The sequence below is a fragment of the Bufo gargarizans genome, chromosome 11 (assembly GCF_014858855.1).
Source record: "Bufo gargarizans isolate SCDJY-AF-19 chromosome 11, ASM1485885v1, whole genome shotgun sequence".
Lineage (NCBI taxonomy): Eukaryota > Metazoa > Chordata > Amphibia > Anura > Bufonidae > Bufo > Bufo gargarizans.
Genome location: NC_058090.1, coordinates 77597904 through 77620565, shown reverse-complemented (window position 1 = coordinate 77620565; position 22662 = coordinate 77597904). Strand labels below are relative to the sequence as shown.

General features: G+C 47.3%; 1 protein-coding gene across 1 annotated transcript; it reads left to right on the top strand.

Moving 5' to 3' along the window:
- The first annotated feature begins 8396 nt into the window (after positions 1 to 8396).
- Positions 8397 to 9275, top strand: LOC122921305 (taste receptor type 2 member 40-like). The gene has a single exon (XM_044271284.1). It carries the CDS (start codon positions 8397 to 8399, stop codon positions 9273 to 9275), a length of 879 nt encoding a protein of 292 aa, XP_044127219.1.
- Positions 9276 to 22662: the final 13387 nt, after the last annotated feature.

The window sequence follows — 22662 nt, the reverse complement described above, 5'->3', positions numbered from 1 at the left end:
GCATGTCATAGCAGAGAATGAGGCTTCACGTCAGCCACCACTGCAACAGTCCATTGGCATATATTTAGGCCCAGCACACACACAGGCAGAGGAGAGAGGTCCCGTAACAGAGGATCTGGCTTCATGTCAGCAGAGAATCAGTCTGCATGTCATAGCAGAGAATCAGGCTTCACGTCAGCCACCACTGCAACAGTCCATTGTCATAAATTTAGGCCCAGCACCCAGGCAGAGGAGAGAGGTCCCGTAACAGAGAATCTGGCTTCATGTCAGCAGAGAATCAGTCTTCATATCATAGCAGAGAATCAGGCTTCACGTCAGCCACCACTGCAACAGTCCATTGTCATAAATTTAGGCCCAGCACCCAGGCAGAGGAGAAAGGTCCCGTAACAGACAATCTGGCTTCATGTCAGCAGAGAATCAGTCTTCATATCATAGCAGAGAATCAGGCTTCACGTCACCCACCACTGCAACAGTCCATTGGCATATATTTAGGCCTAGCACACAGGCAGAGCAGAGAGGTCCCGTAACAGACAATCTGGCTTCATGACAGCAGAGAATCAGTCTGCATGTCATAGCAGAGAATCAGGCTTCACGTCAGCCACCACTGCAACAGTCCATTGTCATAAATTTAGGCCCAGCACCCAGGCAGAGGAGAGAGGTCCCGTAACAGAGAATCTGGCTTCATGTCAGCAGAGAATCAGTCTTCATATCATAGCAGAGAATCAGGCTTCACGTCACCCACCACTGTAAGAGTCAATTTTCATAAATTTAGGCCCAGAACCCAGGCAGAGGAGAAAGGTCCCGTAACAGACAATCTGGCTTCATGTCAGCAGAGAATCAGTCTTCATATCATAGCAGAGAATCAGGCTTCACGTCACCCACCACTGCAACAGTCAATTTTCATAAATTTAGGCCCAGAACCCAGGCAGAGGAGAAAGGTCCCGTAACAGACAATCTGGCTTCATGTCAGCAGAGAATCAGTCTTCATATCATAGCAGAGAATCAGGCTTCACGTCACCCACCACTGCAACAGTCCATTGGCATATATTTAGGCCTAGCACACAGGCAGAGCAGAGAGGTCCCGTAACAGACAATCTGGCTTCATGACAGCAGAGAATCAGTCTGCATGTCATAGCAGAGAATCAGGCTTCACGTCAGCCACCACTGCAACAGTCCATTGTCATAAATTTAGGCCCAGCACCCAGGCAGAGGAGAGAGGTCCCGTAAAAGAGGATCTGGCTTCATGTCAGCAGAGAATCAGTCTGCATGTCATAGCAGAGAATGAGGCTTCACGTCACCCACCACTGCAACAGTCCATTGGCATATATTTAGGCCTAGCACACAGGCAGAGCAGAGAGGTCCCGTAACAGACAATCTGGCTTCATGTCAGCAGAGAATCAGTCTGCATGTCATAGCAGAGAATGAGGCTTCACGTCACCCACCACTGCAACAGTCCATTGGCATATATTTAGGCCTAGCACACAGGCAGAGCAGAGAGGTCCCGTAACAGACAATCTGGCTTCATGACAGCAGAGAATCAGTCTGCATGTCATAGCAGAGAATGAGGCTTCACGTCAGCCACCACTGCAACAGTCCATTGGCATATATTTAGGCCTAGCACACAGGCAGAGGAGAGGTTCATTCAACTTTGGGTAGCCTCGCAATATAATGGTAAAATGAAAATAAAAATAGGATTGAATGAGGAAGTGCCCTGGAGTCCAATAATATATGGTTATGGGGAGGTAGTTAATGTCTAATCTGGACAAGGGACGGACAGGTCCTGTGGGATCCATGCCTGGTTCATTTTTATGAACGTCAGCTTGTCCACATTGGCTGTAGACAGGCGGCTGCGTTTGTCTGTAATGACGCCCCCTGCCGTGCTGAATACACGTTCAGACAAAACGCTGGCTGCCGGGCAGGCCAGCACCTCCAAGGCATAAAAGGCTAGCTCTGGCCACGTGGACAATTTAGAGACCCAGAAGTTGAATGGGGCCGAACCATCAGTCAGTACGTGGAGGGGTGTGCACACGTACTGTTCCACCATGTTAGTGAAATGTTGCCTCCTGCTAACACGTTGCGTATCAGGTGGTGGTGCAGTTAGCTGTGGCGTGTTGACAAAAGTTTTCCACATCTCTGCCATGCTAACCCTGCCCTCAGAGGAGCTGGCCGTGACACAGCTGCCTTGGCGACCTCTTGCTCCTCCTCTGCCTTGGCCTTGGGCTTCCACTTGTTCCCCTGTGACATTTGGGAATGCTCTCAGTAGCGCGTCTACCAACGTGCGCTTGTACTCGCGCATCTTCCTATCACGCTCCAGTGCAGGAAGTAAGGTGGGCACATTGTCTTTGTAGCGTGGATCCAGCAGGGTGGCAACCCAGTAGTCCGCACAGGTTAAAATGTGGGCAACTCTGCTGTCGTTGCGCAGGCACTGCAGCATGTAGTCGCTCATGTGTGCCAGGCTGCCCAGGGGTAAGGACAAGCTGTCCTCTGTGGGAGGCGTATCGTCATCGTCCTGCCTTTCCCCCCAGCCACGCACCAGTGATGGACCCGAGCTGCGTTGGGTGCCACCCCGCTGTGACCATGCTTCATCCTCATCCTCCTCCACCTCCTCCTCATCCTCGTCCTCCTCGTCCTCCAGTAGTGGGCCCTGGCTGGCCACATTTGTACCTGGCCTCTGCTGTTGCCAAAAACCTCCCTCTGAGTCACTTCGAAGAGACTGGCCTGAAAGTGCTAAAAATGACCCCTCTTCCTCCTCCTCCTCCTCCTCCTCCTGGGCCACCTCCTCTTCCATCATCGCCCTAAGTGTTTTCTCAAGGAGACATAGAAGTGGTATTGTAACGCTGATAACGGTGTCATCGCCACTGGCCATGTTGGTGGAGTACTCGAAACAGCGCAACAGGGCACACAGGTCTCGCATGGAGGCCCAGTCATTGGTGGTGAAGTGGTGCTGTTCTGTAGTGCGACTGACCCGTGCGTGCTGCAGCTGAAACTCCACTATGGCCTGCTGCTGCTCGCACAGTCTGTCCAGCATGTGCAAGGTGGAGTTCCACCTGGTGGGCACGTCGCATATGAGGCGGTGAGCGGGAAGGCCGAAGTTACGCTGTAGCGCAGACAGGCGAGCAGCAGCAGGATGTGAACGCCGGAAGCGCGAACAGACGGCCCGCACTTTATGCAGCAGCTCTGACATGTCGGGGTAGTTGTGAATGAACTTCTGCACCACCAAATTCAGCACATGCGCCAAGCAAGGGATGTGCGTCAAATTGGCTAGTCCCAGAGCTGCAACGAGATTTCGCCCATTATCACACACCACCAGGCCGGGCTTGAGGCTCACCGGCAGCAACCACTCGTCGGTCTGTTGTTCTATACCCCGCCACAACTCCTGTGCGGTGTGGGGCCTGTCCCCCAAACATATGAGTTTCAGAATGGCCTGCTGACGTTTACCCCGGGCTGTGCTGAAGTTGGTGGTGAAGGTGTGTGGCTGACTGGATGAGCAGGTGGAAGAAGAGGAGGAGGAAGCCGAGAAGGAGGAGGTGGCAACAGGAGGCAAAGAATGTTGCCCTGCGATCCTTGGCGGCGGAAGGACGTGCGCCAAACAGCTCTCCGCCTGGGGCCCAGCTGCCACTACATTTACCCAGTGTGCAGTTAGGGAGATATAGCGTCCCTGGCCGTGCTTACTGGTCCACGTATCTGTGGTTAGGTGGACCTTGCTACAGATGGCGTTGCGCAGTGCACACTTGATTTTATCGGATACTTGGTTGTGCAGGGAAGGCACGGCTCTCTTGGAGAAGTAGTGCCGGCTGGGAACAACATACTGTGGGACAGCAAGCGACATGAGCTGTTTGAAGCTGTCTGTGTCCACCAGCCTAAATGACAGCATTTCATAGGCCAGTAGTTTAGAAATGCTGGCATTCAGGGCCAGGGATCGAGGGTGGCTAGGTGGGAATTTACGCTTTCTATCAAATGTTTGTGAGATGGAGAGCTGAACGCTGGCGTGTGACATGGTTGAGACGCTTGGTGACGGAGGTGGTGGTGGTGGTGTTGGTGGTACATCCCCTGTTTGCTGGGCGGCAGGTGCCAACGTTCCTCCAGAGGCGGAGGAAGAGGCCGAGGCGGCAGCAGCAGAATAGGCCGAGGCGGCAGCAGCAGAAGAGGTAGCAGGGGGAGCCTGAGTGACTTCCTTGGTTTTAAGGTGTTTACTCCACTGCAGTTCATGCTTTGCATGCAGGTGCCTGGTCATGCAGGTTGTGCTCAGGTTCAGAACGTTAATGCCTCGCTTCAGGCTCTGATGGCACAGCGTGCAAACCACTCGGGTCTTGTCGTCAGCACATTGTTTGAAGAAGTGCCATGCCAGGGAACTCCTTGAAGCTGCCTTTGGGGTGCTCGGTCCCAGATGGCGGCGGTCAGTAGCAGGCGGAGTCTCTTGGCGGCGGGTGTTCTGCTTTTGCCCACTGCTCCCTCTTTTGCTACGCTGTTGGCTCGGTCTCACCACTGCCTCTTCCTCCGAACTGTGAAAGTCAGTGGCACGACCTTCATTCCATGTGGGGTCTAGGACCTCATCGTCCCCTGCATCGTCTTCCACCCAGTCTTGATCCCTGACCTCCTGTTCAGTCTGCACACTGCAGAAAGACGCAGCAGTTGGCACCTGTGTTTCGTCATCATCAGAGACATGCTGAGGTGGTATTCCCATGTCCTCATCATCAGGAAACATAAGTGGTTGTGCGTCAGTGCATTCTATGTCTTTCACCGCTGGGGAAGGGCTAGGTGGATGCCCTTGGGAAACCCTGCCAGCGGAGTCTTCAAACAGCATAAGAGACTGCTGCATAACTTGAGGCTGAGACAGTTTCCCTGGTATGCATGGGGGTGATGTGACAGACTGATGGGGTTGGTTTTCAGGCGCCATCTGTGCGCTTTCTGCAGAAGACTGGGTGGGAGATAATGTGAACGTGCTGGATCCACTGTCGGCCACCCAATTGACTAATGCCTGTACCTGCTCAGGCCTTACCATCCTTAGAACGGCATTGGGCCCCACCATATATCGCTGTAAATTCTGGCGGCTACTGGGACCTGAGGTAGTTGGTACACTAGGACGTGTGGATGTGGCAGAACGGCCACGTCCTCTCCCAGCACCAGAGGGTCCACTAACACCACCACGACCATGTCCACGTCCGCGTCCCTTACTAGATGTTTTTCTCATTGTTATGGTTCACCACAACAACAAATATATTATTTGGCCCAATGTATTGTATTCAAATTCAGCGGGATATAAATTTGAGGCCTAGTATTTAGGCGCTGGGTGACCGGTATGGATTTAGTGACAGAATTAGACTTGGAAATGCACAGAAGCGTGTGTGTGAAGTTATTCTGAATGACCCAATGTGCACCTTGAATATTATATACCCTTTTTGGGATAGATTTCAAATAGCTCTGATATAGCAGGAACCACTAAATTATGAAATTGCTAAATTGGGAATTGTACTTCAACCCAGAACAAAAAATGTGCTTTGACGGGCACTAAATAACTTTCCCAGCTACAACAGGACAGCGGTAACGAGAGATTTAGAGGGATTTAAATTTGAGGCCTAGTATTTAGGCGCTGGGTGACAGGTATGGGTTTAGTGACAGAATTAGACTTGGAAATACACAGTAGCGGGTGTGTGTGAAGTTATTCTGAATGACCCAATGTGCACCTTCAATATTATATACCCTTTTTGGGATAGATTTCAAATAGCTCTGATATAGCAGGAACCACTAAATTATGAAATTGCTAAATTGGGAATTGTACTTCAACCCAGAACAAAAAATGTGCTTTGACGGACACTAAATATCTTGCCCAGCAACAACAGTACAGCGGGGTAACGAGAGATTTAGAGGGATATAAATTTGAGGCCTAGTATTTAGGCGCTGGGTCACCGGTATGGATTTAGTGACAGAATTAGACTTGGAAATGCACAGAAGCGTGTGTGTGAAGTTATTCTGAATGACCCTATGTGCACCTTCAATATTATATACCCTTTTAGGGATAGATTTCAAATAGCTCTGATATAGCAGAAACCACTAAATTATGAAATTGCTAAATTGGGAATTGTACTTCAACCCAGAACAAAAAATGTGCTTTGACGGACACTAAATATCTTGCCCAGCAACAACAGTACAGCGGTGGGTAACGAGAGATTTAGAGGGATTTAAATTTGAGGCCTAGTATTTAGGCGCTGGGTCACCGGTATGGATTTAGTGACAGAATTAGACTTGGAAATGCACAGAAGCGTGTGTGTGAAGTTATTCTGAATGACCCTATGTGCACCTTCAATATTATATACCCTTTTAGGGATAGATTTCAAATAGCTCTGATATAGCAGAAACCACTAAATTATGAAATTGCTAAATTGGGAATTGTACTTCAACCCAGAACAAAAAATGTGCTTTGACGGACACTAAATATCTTGCCCAGCAACAACAGTACAGCGGTGGGTAACGAGAGATTTAGAGGGATTTAAATTTGAGGCCTAGTATTTAGGCGCTGGGTCACCGGTATGGATTTAGTGACAGAATTAGACTTGGAAATGCACAGAAGCGTGTGTGTGAAGTTATTCTGAATGACCCTATGTGCACCTTCAATATTATATACCCTTTTAGGGATAGATTTCAAATAGCTCTGATATAGCAGAAACCACTAAATTATGAAATTGCTAAATTGGGAATTGTACTTCAACCCAGAACAAAAAATGTGCTTTGACGGACACTAAATATCTTGCCCAGCAACAACAGTACAGCGGTGGGTAACGAGAGATTTAGAGGGATTTAAATTTGAGGCCTAGTATTTAGGCGCTGGGTCACCGGTATGGATTTAGTGACAGAATTAGACTTGGAAATGCACAGAAGCGTGTGTGTGAAGTTATTCTGAATGACCCTATGTGCACCTTCAATATTATATACCCTTTTAGGGATAGATTTCAAATAGCTCTGATATAGCAGAAACCACTAAATTATGAAATTGCTAAATTGGGAATTGTACTTCAACCCAGAACAAAAAATGTGCTTTGACGGACACTAAATATCTTGCCCAGCAACAACAGTACAGCGGGTAACGAGAGATTTAGAGGGATTTAAATTTGAGGCCTAGTATTTAGGCGCTGGGTGACAGGTATGGGTTTAGTGACAGAATTAGACTTGGAAATACACAGTAGCGGGTGTGTGTGAAGTTATTCTGAATGACCCAATGTGCACCTTCAATATTATATACCCTTTTTGGGATAGATTTCAAATAGCTCTGATATAGCAGGAACCACTAAATTATGAAATTGCTAAATTGGGAATTGTATTTCAACCCAGAACAAGAAATGTGCTTGAACGGACACTAAATAACTCGCCCAGCTACAGCACTAGGGACAGATTTAGCTGGATATAAATTTGAGGCCTAGTATTTAGGCGCTGGGTGACCGGTATGGATTTAGTGACAGAATTAGACTGGGATATGGCCAAAAAATAAACAGACTATTGCTGGTTAAATGCACTTGGTGTGACAGCTTCACCCTGATGTAGGCTTTAGCCAAAAAACAACCACACCATTGAGGGTTAAATGCACTTGGTCGCAGCTTGTGCTGGCGCACCACAAGACACAAAATGGCCGCCGATCACCCCAGAAAAATGAGACTGACAAACGGTCTGTGCAGCCTAAAAACAGTGAGCAATTGAGGATCAGCAGCTCAATGATCCACAGCTGCAGATCGATCAGTTAATCAAGTCCTTTGGAGGAGTTAATCTGCCTAATCTCGCCCTACTGTCGCAGCCGCAACCTCTCCCTACGCTAATCAGAGCAGAGTGACGGGCGGCGCTATGTGACTCCAGCTTAAATAGAGGCTGGGTCACATGGTGCTCTGGCCAATCACAGCCATGCCAATAGTAGGCATGGCTGTGATGGCCTCTTGGGGCAAGTAGTATGACGCTTGTTGATTGGCTGCTTTGCAGCCTTTCAAAAAGCGCCAAGAAAGCGTCACAAAAGCGCCAAGAAAGCGACGAACACCGAACCCGAACCCGGACTTTTACGAAAATGTCCGGGTTCGGGTCCGTGTCACGGACACCCCAAAATTCGGTACGAACCCGAACTATACAGTTCGAGTTCGCTCATCCCTAATTATGATATCTGACTATGACATCTGAGGATGTTCTAATATCAACACTGTCTTCCTGTTCTTTGGCACAATAATGGCGTTCAGCATTCAAATTCCGATCAAACTATCCAACCTTGGAAAAATATTTGCCTTTCATATATCCAATGGAGATATCATTTGCATCTCAGATACACAGTATAGTCTGTCTCAGAAAGGTTTGTGCAGACCAGAAACGTTTGCTCATCGAGCTGCTTATTGCCTTCTCTACAATTTTGTAATATTGATACCAATATGACAACTATTTTGTTCACTGGATTGGTTGTAAATTTAATTTCTCTACTGATAACAATCCCTGGATGCACGTTCATATTAGTTGTCAATATTCTGGACTGGATGAAGAACAAAAGGCTGGATATAAGTGATCAACTCATCTCTGGGATTACTCTATGTATCCTTGTTCACAGGCTGCAACATACAATCTTCCGCAGCATGGAATTCGTATATGACTATTATAAAATTATAAAATATATGCAACTTTCCTATTTTTCTCTAATACTCTGCACTTTGCTGTTCTCCACATGGCTCGCCATTCATTTCTGCCTGAAGATTGTGAACATCAACAACAAAGTCTACATTTACATTCAGCGCAGGTTCTCCAAGATGTTCCCATGGATCCTCCTTCCATCCATCTTTGCTTCAGTTACTCTAAGTGCTCCTGCTGCCCTGAGATTGACACGAGAACAAGTTCTAAACTCTACCCAGACTGCACAGAATCTAGGCCATATATTCCTAGAATTTCTTCCTTATCTTGTGTTTTCGTTTTTGTGTTTTTTACTGTTTTTCAGTTCGGCTCTGAATATAATTTTATCTCTGCAAAGACATATTAAACACATAAATGATAACACCATAGCATTAGGATCTGAGATAGTAAAAGCTCATGTCACTGCCGTGAGGACAGTTGTCTCCTTACTTACTTTTAATCTCTTCTATTTTGCTTTACTGCTCATTTCAATCGTAGCATTTTTCTATCAATTTAAGACAAGATTTATCTCTTACTTTTATGCATTATGTCATATTTGTGGCGTACCGATATTAATACAAGGAAGCAGCAAGCTACGGAAAAAGTTACATGCTGTTTGGATCTGTTTTTCTTCCTTAGACAAGACTTAGACTAAAAGCTTTGCTGTATAATAAGTCAACTCAATGCAGAAATTCAATTTGTTGCATTGAAGGGGTTTTCCCGAGATTTATATACTGATGACCTGACCTCTTGGCCGGTTGCTGTTCACCCAGTGCTAGTTCTCACCATGCACCAATCACTTTATGTTCTGCAATAAATGAAATTATAGAAGATCGTTGAGTTCTGTGGATCTTTCAGGGTTTTTTTTTCCGTTTTTTTTTTACCTATACTTCGTCACTGTTATTCTACTGAGTACTGTCGAGCCTGCTATGCCCATTGGTCCAACTGGTCATAGAGGGGAAGTGCTGACCGTGTATGCTCTTATAACTGGTACAGTCCGGATAGGTGATTAGTATCTGATCAGTGGAGGTCTGACACCCGGGACTCCTCGCCAAGGCCAAGTGACGACCCTTTCATCTGTCTCCTCGCCTAGACGCAGCTCAGCCCCATAGAAGTGGATGGGGCTGAGCGCGATATCAAGCACAGCCGCTATACAATGTAAGGGACTGTTCTTGGTATATTGTGAGAAGGCAGCAGCACTCACAGGAGCACCGGTACCTTCTCAAACAGCTGACCGCGTGGAGGGGGTCCTGGGTGTTGGTGTCGGACCCCCATTGATCAAATACTTATGACCTATCCTGAGGATAGGACGTCCGTATTTAAATCTCGGAAAACTCACCTTCTAGTTTTTTTTACACCTTGTTGTCTTCCAGTACAGTCCTGCAAAAATCCATTTTCTTCATACAAGAGAAGCTTCACTACAGCCTGTCCAGGACTTTTCATGCAGTTTAGATATATTTATGTCATAGTTTAGCATTTCATTGACTGATATTCCAGTGTGAGAAACAGAATCACCTCAAACTGTAACCTGCAGAGGGGATTATTACTTTAATTTTATATTTGTCATGTGAAAGCTGATTGGATTGTTTTCTATAATATCTCGCCAACGCTTCAGTAGCCTGTTAGTAGCAGACATGTTGTCGCAGTGCAGTGCCCCGTGACACTTGTTGCCATGTCGGCTAGCTGCATGTACTCTTGCGTATTGGCTGCTTGGTGCTCGCTGGCTGCGGTGTTCTAGCATGTGAACTGTGTCCTGTGACTTGAATGCGCTCTGTTTTCACGTAGGGTTAATATTTCCCTGATCTGTGCGTCTGGATATCAGGTGGTCAAGTGTTGTAATCGCCTTGTTATTTAGACCTGTGAGCGGTGTGCCTGATTCAGTCTGTCTCCAGGAATCCTGAGTGTAGGGCGCAATCTACTGACCTGAGTGTTTGTGATTCGTCCCTGACTTGAGTCATCATCCTGATATTTCTTCCATGTCTTAGTCTGTCTGGGAGTTTGTACAATGTCGCCAGGTCCTAGTCTGTCTGGGAGTTTGTACAATGTTAATTTGTCTTATATTTTGTATGTTCAATGTTCATGTCTGACCACCATGCATCCAGTTCCACATGGGGTCCAGACATGTTACTATGTCCCCATGTTTCGTATGTCCATCTGTGACCCATAGGCACCAGTTCCACATGGGGTCCAGACATGTTTATGTTGTCTTCCTGTGTACACCATACTCTCTGTCTCCATACCCGCATGGGTCCTGGCTTTGTCTGCATGTCTCTGAGTTTGTCCTGTCTGTCATGCTCCTTGTATCCAGTTCCGCATGGGTTCCTGATGATGTGGCTTGGCTGGGTTCCTGTTACTTGGTCTGTGTCTGAACAGTGTCCTATGTTGCATGTTTGTTTGGGTTCCTGCTTGCTTGCATGTGTTCTTGGTTATATGTTTTGCCTGAACCGTTTGTGTCTTTCACCATTGTCTATTCCTTGCAGGTCAACTGCCAAATGACCGGGACCATTTAGCAGTTGCTCCGGTTTCTCCCCTGCAGTGAAGACCAGATCCCTGTATAGGGGGTAAAGAATAAAAACCAGGGGAGCACAGGAATTACGCCCTTAGGGTTTGGCCCTAAGTCAAACTGGTCACTTGCCCCAGTGGTTCTACATCTGCCATTGTTTCCTAGTTGTTTGTCCAGGATTATTCCCATTGGTTGGGTCTGGTCATTTGTTTAAAAAAGCATTCCTTTTGGCCTACTCTGGATCTGTTAGTTTGTTTTCTGTAAGCTTGTGATATGTTAGGGGTTCCTTTGACCCATGAGCATGACACATATTAAGTGAATAAAAATACTTCGGTCTAATTTTGTCTGTTTCTTCTTTTTCTTGGGTTAACCCTGCACTGAGCTCATTGTGCTTTCTAATGATGCATTTCAATCTACCCTTAGAGCATGTCAACACCTCTATACTGCTCGGTGGGGTAGACAATTTCCGGTAAGGGAGTGTTCCTTCCTAACAATCGCTTGCTCATCAGTAGAGGTGACTGCTGCATTTACAAGTGTAGTACCCCGGAGTGGAGCACTACCATTTTGTCACCTGGCTATGAGTTCCTATGTCTAGAAATGTATTCCATCAGTATATTTATTGCAATGTCTTCTCATTTAGTGCCTTAATATTGTTGTTCAACTGTTTTTGCATGTGATGTACCTGGTTTTCCAGCAGGTGTCATATGGTCTGACAGATTCCTTTAGAAAGAATGGCACTAACAATTTCATTATGCCCCCCCCTTTGGGCACAAATGGGTTTTTCAGTTTCCCTCTAATGGAGGGGTTTTAAGGAAGTTAGAGGAGTTGAGTGAGAGGGTCCAAAGAGACCAGACAAGGTGCAGTGAGAGAAGGGTTTTCCCCTCCTGCTGCTGGAGCTTTGAGAAAACAGCTTGTAGAGCTTCCCACTCCTGATATTAATAGGACTTTGTATCTAAGAGGGGGACAACAGGTCCAAGACACCCTACTCTGTTTGAGCCACTAACCAAAAATTAAAGGTAAAGATAGCATTACAGAGTATACAGTCAAGGCCATACTGCTGGAACCGATAAAGAGAAATATCAAGTATCGTTCTGTTATTGCAAGTTTATTTCAAGTAAAGAAAAGTTAAACTTCACAACGTCTGGACTTCATTTCGTTCCTCGCTCCATGTTGCCATTTCTTTACTTAAGAGATAGGATAACCGGATTAAGTTGCTTCTAAACTTATCTTGTGGATTACAGCAGATCTCTGATGGAGGACAAACTTACACAGGCACCATGCTTTTTGTTACCTCAGGAACACACACTGCTTCTTACTGTGCAGCCTCTTTTCTTTTTTTTTCTTTGTGTGTGCAACTTTATTTCAACACTTTATGGTTAACACACAGACAACATATTCATATGAATGTAGATCGATAGATAAGCTGTATAAGGGCATATAGAAAAAATGTCATATATCTTAACACTCCAACTCAGTCTCTGTAACGAAGACTGACCCCCAAGAAAGACAGCCTGGAGGTAGGAGCACCATAACACAAACATTAGGCCACAGTATACCACTCACATCCTACACACCATCTTGCTAGCCACCTTGTAGCTGTTGAGGACCCCCACGGAGAAAGTCCCATGAAAGATGAAGAGCTGGAAGAGAAGGAGATGTTGCTTGTGCAGGGGTTTGAGGCTGCTGATGAGAACAACACCAGCAAGAATGGCAAGCCATATGCTTACTTGCTAACATAATGACAGGCTTATCCTTACCGTTAGGCAATCTAATAAATACTGTATACTTTTTGACCCTCGCTATCAAAGCAAAATGGGGAGTGTTTTCCTTTTGCCAAAAAGGAGGGCAAATTCCTTTACCACTAGGACACACTGTCGACACACCTTGCAGCAAGCAGAGGTGCCTGCCAACGACATGTCTGATCAGCAGGTCTCTCTCCTCCACGCACCAAGTCACTCACCTCCCACCAGCAAGCGAAGCTGCAGCAGCCAGTTCAGTATTAATATCATTTAGCTATTTTTTTTTATGTGCTGCACCAGGCTGACTCAAATCAGCAAAAGAAGACAAACACCCTGAATGCCCAGTTTTTATTCTACCTGGACTCTGGCCTTTTTATGGAGCATACTGTGTTCCCTGACCCCTCTGCCTGCCATCCTGTTCCATATCATGTGGCTGCTGCTGCCACCATCATGACACTGCCACTGTCCTCCTGATTACCATTATGTTGCAAACTGTATGGCTGCTGCTACCATTATGCCACTGCTGCTGTCTGCCTGTCTACCATCATATTCCATACCGTGTGTGTGCTGCTGCCACCACCACAGCTGCTACTCTCTGCTACTAATCTTCATACTCCCATTTTTATTGCAAAGTCGACATTATCACTAGTGCTAACCCAACACAGCCACACACACATCTACTTGCTGCTATGTCTGATCCATGCAGTGTTGCTACTTCTGGATCTACTATTACAACCACTATTACGCCTACACTCCTTACCCTTTCCATATCCACACTGTACTACTGCACTTCCAAATAAAAGGTAGACTTTTCCTAGGCTTGTTCCACTTTATAACAAGCCACAGTTTCTTCTGACAACACTTGTGTTTTTAAATATGGGTAGGAAATCTACCCCCATTAAGGTTTAATTTTTAGAAGCTTGTGCAGAACAAGCCACTGTTTCTTATAACAATGACCAATGTGTGTATTTTGTACGCTTGGTCACAACAAGCCACTGTATTTTTCAAATAACACTGTGTGTGCTTAAATACCATCTGCCCCCAAAAGGGACAATTTTTGGAAGCTTTCTAATATGAAAAAGCATAACACATGCCATAGAACAATGTGTTTTTAAACATGCTGTTTAACACTGTCAACTACACATTTACCCATAGCTATATAAGGCCTCATGCACACGACCGTTGTGTGCATCCATGTCCGCTGTTCCGTTTTCCGTGATTTTTTGCGGACCCATTGAAAGTCAATGGGTCCGCAAAAAATCACGGAAAACGGAACCTGTCCTATTTTTTGGACGGACAATGGTTCACGGACCCATTCAAGTCAATGGCGAAAAAAGTAGATTGTCCAGCTTCACCTCGCAGTTCGTATTTTATTAGGAAAAGTGCTTAAAAACCAAACATCAGGCTCATTTCATCAACATGTTTCGGATCAACATAAATTACAGATCCTTCCTCATGACACAGAAAATAAGACTGACAAATCTTATATAAAGAGTAAAAGCAGTGATTCAGCTGTAGATTATTAATTGGCAATTAGACTGCTTTCACCCCACCCACAGCATATACCACTGAGACACAGGAACAGAACTGCATGAGAAGAAGAGAGAAAGGAAAAAAATTAAATAAAAATAATAATAAAATAAATTCTCTTTTCTCTTCCTTCCATGCAGGGACTGTTCCTAAAGGACAAGAGAAGAGGATACATCTAATAGTGCAATATTAAATCTTGTCTATGATTAAGGCCCAAAGGTATACAGGACTGAAATCTAAAAATCCAATAAGCTTCTCTATTGAGAAGAGCTTTCCTATGGTCTCCGCCCCGTTTAGGAAAATTAACTCGTTCAATGCCCTGAACTTTCAAGCCAGCAATATTGCCCTGATGGCAAGAGGCAAAATGCTGGCTGACTGCTGACACATTTTTTACAAAAGCATGAGATATGTCTGCATATCCGAACTTTGAGGGCATTGGAAGTGCATCCCACATATTACAATTGACATGTAGAACAAGACACACATTACACCACATGTGTGGCATTACAGTTGATGTATTGTTGTATCTCAAATGACTGCTGGGCTGCAACAGAGGCCACAAACCGTCCTGTTTGTACGACACTGCAACAAGTACAAATGCGGTGTCCGCATTTGAACATCCCTTTGGACCTAAGCCAACATTGTTGTGGTACCGTACCATCTGAAAACCGACTCTGACTAAGTTTTTGAGAAAGTGTTGGTGCCTTGCGTGTGACACATTTTATTCCCTTGTCCCTGGAGTTTCGATGGGCACTAAATTTTCGCCCCTCACTGGCGAACATATACATGTCTTGGTGGGAGTCTCGTTTTTTTGTTTTCCTGTGGTAACCCGTGGTCTTCCTCCCTGCAGTGGTATGGCCGTTACATAGATGACTTGTTGTTCATCTGGTCGTCGGATGTGACGGCCATACCTCTGTGCGCAAAACTGTCAGATTCTTTCTGACAATCTTGCAAACATCCAGATATTCAAGACTATAGTTAGTTATAAAGAATGGCATTGCGGTCTGGCCCCCTTGTTTTAAACCTCTGTATTTTTTATGTTTAGGAAAAACCAGGTCTCGCCTGGGTAATGCAAGAGCTGTTTTTTTAGCTGTGTCTATTAAAGACTGGCCGTAACTAGGGATGAGCGAACCCGAACTGTATAGTTCGGGTTCGTACCGAATTTTGGGGTGTCCGTGACACGGACCCGAACCCGGACATTTTCGTAAAAGTTCGGGTTCGGTGTTCGTCGCTTTCTTGGCGCTTTTTGAAAGGCTGCAAAGCAACCAATCAGCAAGCGTCATACTACTTGCCCCAAGAGGCTGTCACAGCCATGCCTACTATTGGCATGGCTGTGATTGGCCAGTGCAGCATGTGACCCAGCCTCTATTTAAGCTGGAGTCACATAGCGCCGCCCGTCACTCTGCTCTGATTAGCGTAGGGAGAGGTTGCAGCTGCGACGTTAGGGCGAGATTAGGCTGATTAACTCCTCCAAAGGACTTCATTCAGAGATCGATCTGCAGCTGTGGATGATTGAACTGCTGCTATTGAATTGCTCACTGTTTTTAGGCTGCCCAGAGCGTTTTTCTGTCACTTTTTTCTGGGATGATTGGCGGCCATTTTGTGTCTTGTGGTGCGCCAGCACAAGCTGCCACCAAGTGCATTTAACCCTCAGTAGTGTGGTTGTTTTTTGGCTAAATCCTACATCAGGGTCAAGCTGTCACACCAAGTGCATTTAACCATCAATAGTGTGGTTATTTTTTGGCCATATACTACATCAGGGGCAAGCTGAGCCTGTCACCAAGTGCATTTAACCCTCAATAGTGTGGTTGGTCAAGCTGTCACACCAGGTGCATTTAACCATCAATAGTGTGGTTATTTTTTGGCCATATCCCAGTCTAATTCTGTCAGTAAACATATACCTGTCACCCAGCACCTAAATAATAGGCCTCAAATTTATAGTCAGCTAAATCTGTGGTTATTGCTGTGGCTGGGCAAGTTATTTAGTGTCCGTCAAAGCACAGTCTTTGTTCTGGGTTGAAATACAATTCCCAATTTAGCAATTTCCTAATTTAGTGGTTTCTGCTGTATCAGAGCTACTTTAAATCTATCCCTAAAAGGGTATATAAGATTCAAGGTGCTCATAGGGTCATTCTGAATAACTTCACACACACGCTACTGTGCATTTCCAAGTCTAATTCTGTCAGTAAACCTATACCTGTCACCCAGCGCCTAAATACTAGGCCTCAAATTTATATTCAGCTAAATCTGTCGTTACTGCTGTGCCTGTATTAGTGTAATACGGTACCTAAATAGATAGCCAGTAAAAAAAAAGGCCTGAATTTGAATTCAATACATTGGGCCAAATAATATTTTTCTTATTGTGGTGAACGGTAACAATGAGGAAAACATCTAGTAAGGGACGCGGACGCGGACATGGTCGTGGTGGTGTTAGTGGACCCTCTGGTGCTGGGAGAGGACATGGCCGTTCTGCCACAGCCACACGTCCTAGTGTACCAACTACCTCAGGTCCCAGTAGCCGCCATAATTTACAGCGATATTTGGTGGGGCCCAATGCCGTTCTAAGGATGGTAAGGCCTGAGCAGGTACAGGCATCAGTCAATTGGGTGGCCGACAGTGGATCCAGCACGTTCACATTATCTCCCACCCAGTCTTCTGCAGAAAGCGCACAGATGGCGCCTGAAAACCAAGCCCATCAGTCTGTCACATCACCCCCATGCATACCAGGGAAACTGTCTGAGCCTCAAGTTATGCAGCAGTCTCTTATGCTGTTTGAAGACTCCGCTGGCAGGGTTTCCCAAGGGCATCCACCCAGCCCTTCCCCGGCGGTGGAAGACATAGAATGCACTGACGCACAACCACTTATGTTTCCTGATGATGAGGACATGGGAATACCACCTCAGCATGTCTCTGATGATGACGAAACACAGGTGCCAACTGCTGCGTCTTTCTGCAGTGTGCAGACTGAACAGGAGGTCAGGGATCAAGACTGGGTGGAAGACGATGCAGGGGACGATGAGGTCCTAGACCCCACATGAAATGAAGGTCGTGCCACTGACTTTCACAGTTCGGAGGAAGAGGCAGTGGTGAGACCGAGCCAACAGCGTAGCAAAAGAGGGAGCAGTGGGCAAAAGCAGAACACCCGCCGCCAAGAGACTCCGCCTGCTACTGACCGCCGCCATCTGGGACCGAGCACCCCAAAGGCAGCTTCAAGGAGTTCCCTGGCATGGCACTTCTTCAAACAATGTGCTGACGACAAGACCCGAGTGGTTTGCACGCTGTGCCATCAGAGCCTGAAGCGAGGCATTAACGTTCTGAACCTTAGCACAACCTGCATGACCAGGCACCTGCATGCAAAGCATGAACTGCAGTGGAGTAAACACCTTAAAAACAAGGAAGTCACTCAGGCTCCCCCTGCTACCTCTTATGCTGCTGCCGCCTCGGCCTCTTCTGCTGCTGCCGCCTCGGCCTCTTCTGCTGCTGCCGCCTCGGCCTCTTCCTCTGCCTCTGGAGGAACGTTGGCACCTGCCGCCCCCAGCAAACAGGGGATGTACCACCAACACCACCACCTCCGTCACCAAGAATCTCAACCATGTCACACGGCAGCGTTCAGCTCTCCATCTCACAAACATTTGAGAGAAAGCGTAAATTTCCACCTAGCCACCCTCGATCCCTGGCCCTGAATGCCAGCATTTCTAAACTACTGGCCTATGAAATGCTGTCATTTAGGCTGGTGGACACAGACAGCTTCAAACAGCTCATGTCGCTTGCTGTCCCACAGTATGTTGTTCCTAGCCGGCACTACTTCTCCAAGAGAGCCGTGCCTTCCCTGCACAACCAAGTATCCGATAAAATCAAGTGTGCACTGCGCAACGCCATCTGTGGCAAGGTCCACCTAACCACAGATACGTGGACCAGTAAGCACGGCCAGGGACGCTATATCTCCCTAATGCACACTGGGTAAATGTAGTGGCAGCTGGGCCCCAGGCGGAGAGCTGTTTGGCGCACGTCCTTCCGCCGCCAAGGATCGCAGGGCAACATTCTTTGCCTCCTGTTGCCACCTCCTCCTACTCAGCTTCCTCCTCCTCTTCTTCCACCTGCTCATCCAGTCAGCCACACACCTTCACCACCAACTTCAGCACAGCCCGGGGTAAACGTCAGCAGGCCATTCTGAAACTCATATGTTTGGGGGACAGGCCCCATACCGCACAGGAGTTGTGGCGTGGTATAGAACAACAGACCGACGAGTGGTTGCTGCCGGTGAGCCTCAAGCCCGGCCTGGTGGTGTGCGATAATGGGCGAAATCTCGTTGCAGCTCTGGGACTAGCCGGTTTGACGCACATCCCTTGCTTGGCGCATGTGCTGAATTTGGTGGTGCAGAAGTTCATTCACAACTACCCCGACATGTCAGAGCTGCTGCATAAAGTGCGGGCCGTCTGTTCGCGCTTCCGGCGTTCACATCCTGCCGCTGCTCGCCTGTCTGCGCTACAGCGTAACTTCGGCCTTCCCGCTCACCGCCTCATATGCGACGTGCCCACCAGGTGGAACTCCACCTTGCACATGCTGGACAGACTGTGCGAGCAGCAGCAGGCCATAGTGGAGTTTCAGCTGCAGCACGCACGGGTCAGTCGCACTGCGGAACAGCACCACTTCACCACCAATGACTGGGCCTCCATGCGAGACCTGTGTGCCCTGTTGCGCTGTTTCGAGTACTCCACCAACATGGCCAGTGGCGATGACGCCGTTATCAGCGTTACAATACCACTTCTATGTCTCCTTGAGAAAACAGTTAGGGCGATGATGGAAGAGGAGGTGGCCCAGGAGGAAGAGGGGTCATTTTTAGCACTTTCAGGCCAGTCTCTTCGAAGTGACTCAGAGGGAGGTTTTTTGCAACAGCAGAGGCCAGGTACAAATGTGGCCAGCCAGGGCCCACTACTAGAGGACGAGGAGGACGAGGATGAGGAGGAGGTGGAGGAGGATGAGGATGAAGCATGGTCACAGCGGGGTGGCACCCAACGCAGCTCGGGCCCATCACTGGTGCGTGGCTGGGGGGAAACGCAGGACGATGACGATACGCCTCCCACAGAGGACAGCTTGTCCTTACCCCTGGGCAGCCTGGCACACATGAGCGACTATATGCTGCAGTGCCTGCGCAACGACAGCAGAGTTGCCCACATTTTAACGTGTGCGGACTACTGGGTTGCCACCCTGCTGGATCCACGGTACAAAGACAATGTGCCCACCTTACTTCCTGCACTGGAGCGTGATAGGAAGATGCGCGAGCACAATCGCACGTTGAGAACATTCCCAAATGTCACAGGGGAACAAGTGGAAGCCCAAGGCCAAGGCAGAGGAGGAGCAAGAGGTCGCCAAGGCAGCTGTGTCACGGCCAGCTCCTCTGAGGGCAGGGTTAGCATGGCAGAGATGTGGAAAAGTTTTGTCAACACGCCACAGCTAACTGCACCACCACCTGATACGCAACGTGTTAGCAGGAGGCAACATTTCAATTCAATGGTGGAACAGTACGTGTGCACACCCCTCCACGTACTGACTGATGGTTCGGCCCCATTCAACTTCTGGGTCTCTAAATTGTCCACGTGGCCAGAGCTAGCCATTTATGCCTTGGAGGTGCTGGCCTGCCCGGCGGCCAGCGTTTTGTCTGAACGTGTATTCAGCACGGCAGGGGGCGTAATTACAGACAAACGCAGCCGCCTGTCTACAGCCAATGTGGACAAGCTGACGTTCATAAAAATGAACCAGGCATGGATCCCACAGGACCTGTCCATCCCTTGTGCAGATTAGACATTAACTACCTCCCCTTAACCATATATTATTGTACTCCAGGGCACTTCCTCACTCAATCCTATTTTTATTTTTATTTTACCCTTATATTGCGAGGCAACCCAAAGTTGAATGAACCTCTCCTCTGTCTGGGTACCGGGGCCTAAATATATGCCAATGGACTGTTGCAGTGGTGGCTGACGTGAAGCCTGATTCTCTGCTATGACATGCAGACTGATTCTCTGCTGACATGAAGCCAGATTCTCCGTTACGGGACCTCTCTCCTCTGCCTGGGTGCCTGGGCCTAAATATATGACAATGGACTGTTGCAGTGGTGGGTGACCTGAAGCCTGATTCTCTGCTATGACATGCAGACTGATTCTCTGCTGACATGAAGCCAGATTCTCTGTTACGGGACCTCTCTCCTCTTCCTGGGTGCGTGGGCCTAAATATATGACAATGGACTGTTACAGTGGTGGGTGACGTGAAGCCTGATTCTCTGCTATGACATGCAGACTGATTCTCTGCTGACATGAAGCCAGATTCTCTGTTACGGGACCTCTCTCCTCTGCCTGGGTGTGTGGGCCTAAGTATATGACAATGGACTGTTACAGTGGTGGCTGACGTGAAGCCTGATTCTCTGCTGACATGCAGACTGATTCTCTGCTGACATGAAGCCAGATTCTCTGTTACGGGACCTCTCTCCTCTGCCTGGGTGCCTGGGCCTAAATATATGACAATGGACTGTTACAGTGGTGGCTGACGTGAAGCCTGATTCTCTGCTGACATGCAGACTGATTCTCTGCTGACATGAAGCCAGATTCTCTGTTACGGGACCTCTCTCCTCTGCCTGGGTGCTGGGCCTAAATATATGACAATGGACTGTTACAGTGGTGGCTGACGTGAAGCCTGATTCTCTGCTATGACATGAAGCCAGATTCTCTGTTACGGGACCTCTCTCCTCTGGCTGGGTGCCTGGGCCTAAATATATGACAATGGACTGTTACAGTGGTGGCTGACGTGAAGCCTGATTCTCTGCTATGACATGCAGACTGATTCTCTGCTGACATGAAGACAGATTCTCTGTTACGGGACCTCTCTCCTCTGCCTGGGTGCTGGGCCTAAATATATGCCAATGGACTGTTGCAGTGGTGGCTGACGTGAAGCCTGATTCTCTGCTATGACATGCAGACTGATTCTCTGCTGACATGAAGCCAGATTGTCTGTTACGGGACCTCTCTCCTCTGCCTGGGTGCTGGGCCTAAATATCTGACAATGGACTGTTACAGTGGTGGGTGACGTGAAGCCTGATTCTCTGCTATTGTTATTGGTTAATTTTTATTTATTTTATTTTTATTTTTATTCATTTCCCTATCCACATTTGTTTGCATGGGATTTACCTACATGTTGCTGCCTTTTGCAGCCTTCTAGCCCTTTCCTGGGCTGTTTTACAGCCTTTTTAGTGCCGATAAGTTCAGGTCCCCATTGACTTCAATGGGGTTCGGGTTCGGGACGAAGTTCGGGTCGGGTTCCGATCCCGAACTCGAACATTTTCGGGAAGTTCGGCCGAACTTCTCGAACCCGAACATCCAGGTGTTCGCTCAACTCCAGCCGTAACCTCTGATCTGCAGCCGAGCAGTCAACTTTTCTGCCTCTCCAAGGAAGGTGGAATCATCTGAGCAGTTCCTCCTTAATCTGATAAATTCACCCCTAGGGATGTTTTTAACCACGTGTTTCGGATGACAGGACAGGGCTAATAAAGTGGTAGTACAAGTGGTTATCTCAGATTTTTCCACATCACTGTGGAGAGTGAGATCCAAAAATGAAATAGTATGCACATTAAAATCGACCGTAAAGCTCAGATTCATTTGATTATCATTGAGATATCTCTCAAACAGTGGTATGGCCGTCACATCTAACAACCAGATGAACAACAGGTCATCTATGTAACGGCCATACCACTGCAGGGAGGAAGACCACGGGTTACCACAGGAAGACAACAATACATCAACTGTAATGAAAGTCAATGGTGGACGGATCTGTTTGCAATTGCACCATATTGTGTCAACGTCAAACGGATCCGTCCCCATTGACTTGCATTGTAAGTCAGGACGGATCCGTTTGGCTCCGTACAGCCAGGCGGACACCAAAACAACTTTTTTTTAACTTTCCTTCATGTCTGGTGATCCTCCAAAAATCACGAAAGACACACGGAGGAAAAAACGGACACAGATCATGGAACAATGGAATCCCGTTTTGCGGACCGTGAAAAAAATACTGTCGTGTGCATGAGGCTAAAGTCAGTGTCACTATTTGCTATTGCTTAAAGGAAGGATGGAGAAGAGACATAAAAATTAAAGTCCTAGGAGGCCTCAAAACCATCATGTAGCAGTTTTAGGCCAATTGGAGCATATCTGAATTGTGTAGAATCGTTTCAGAGACAAATCTAATTTTTTGAAACATTTGGTGAATTGGACAGGAAAC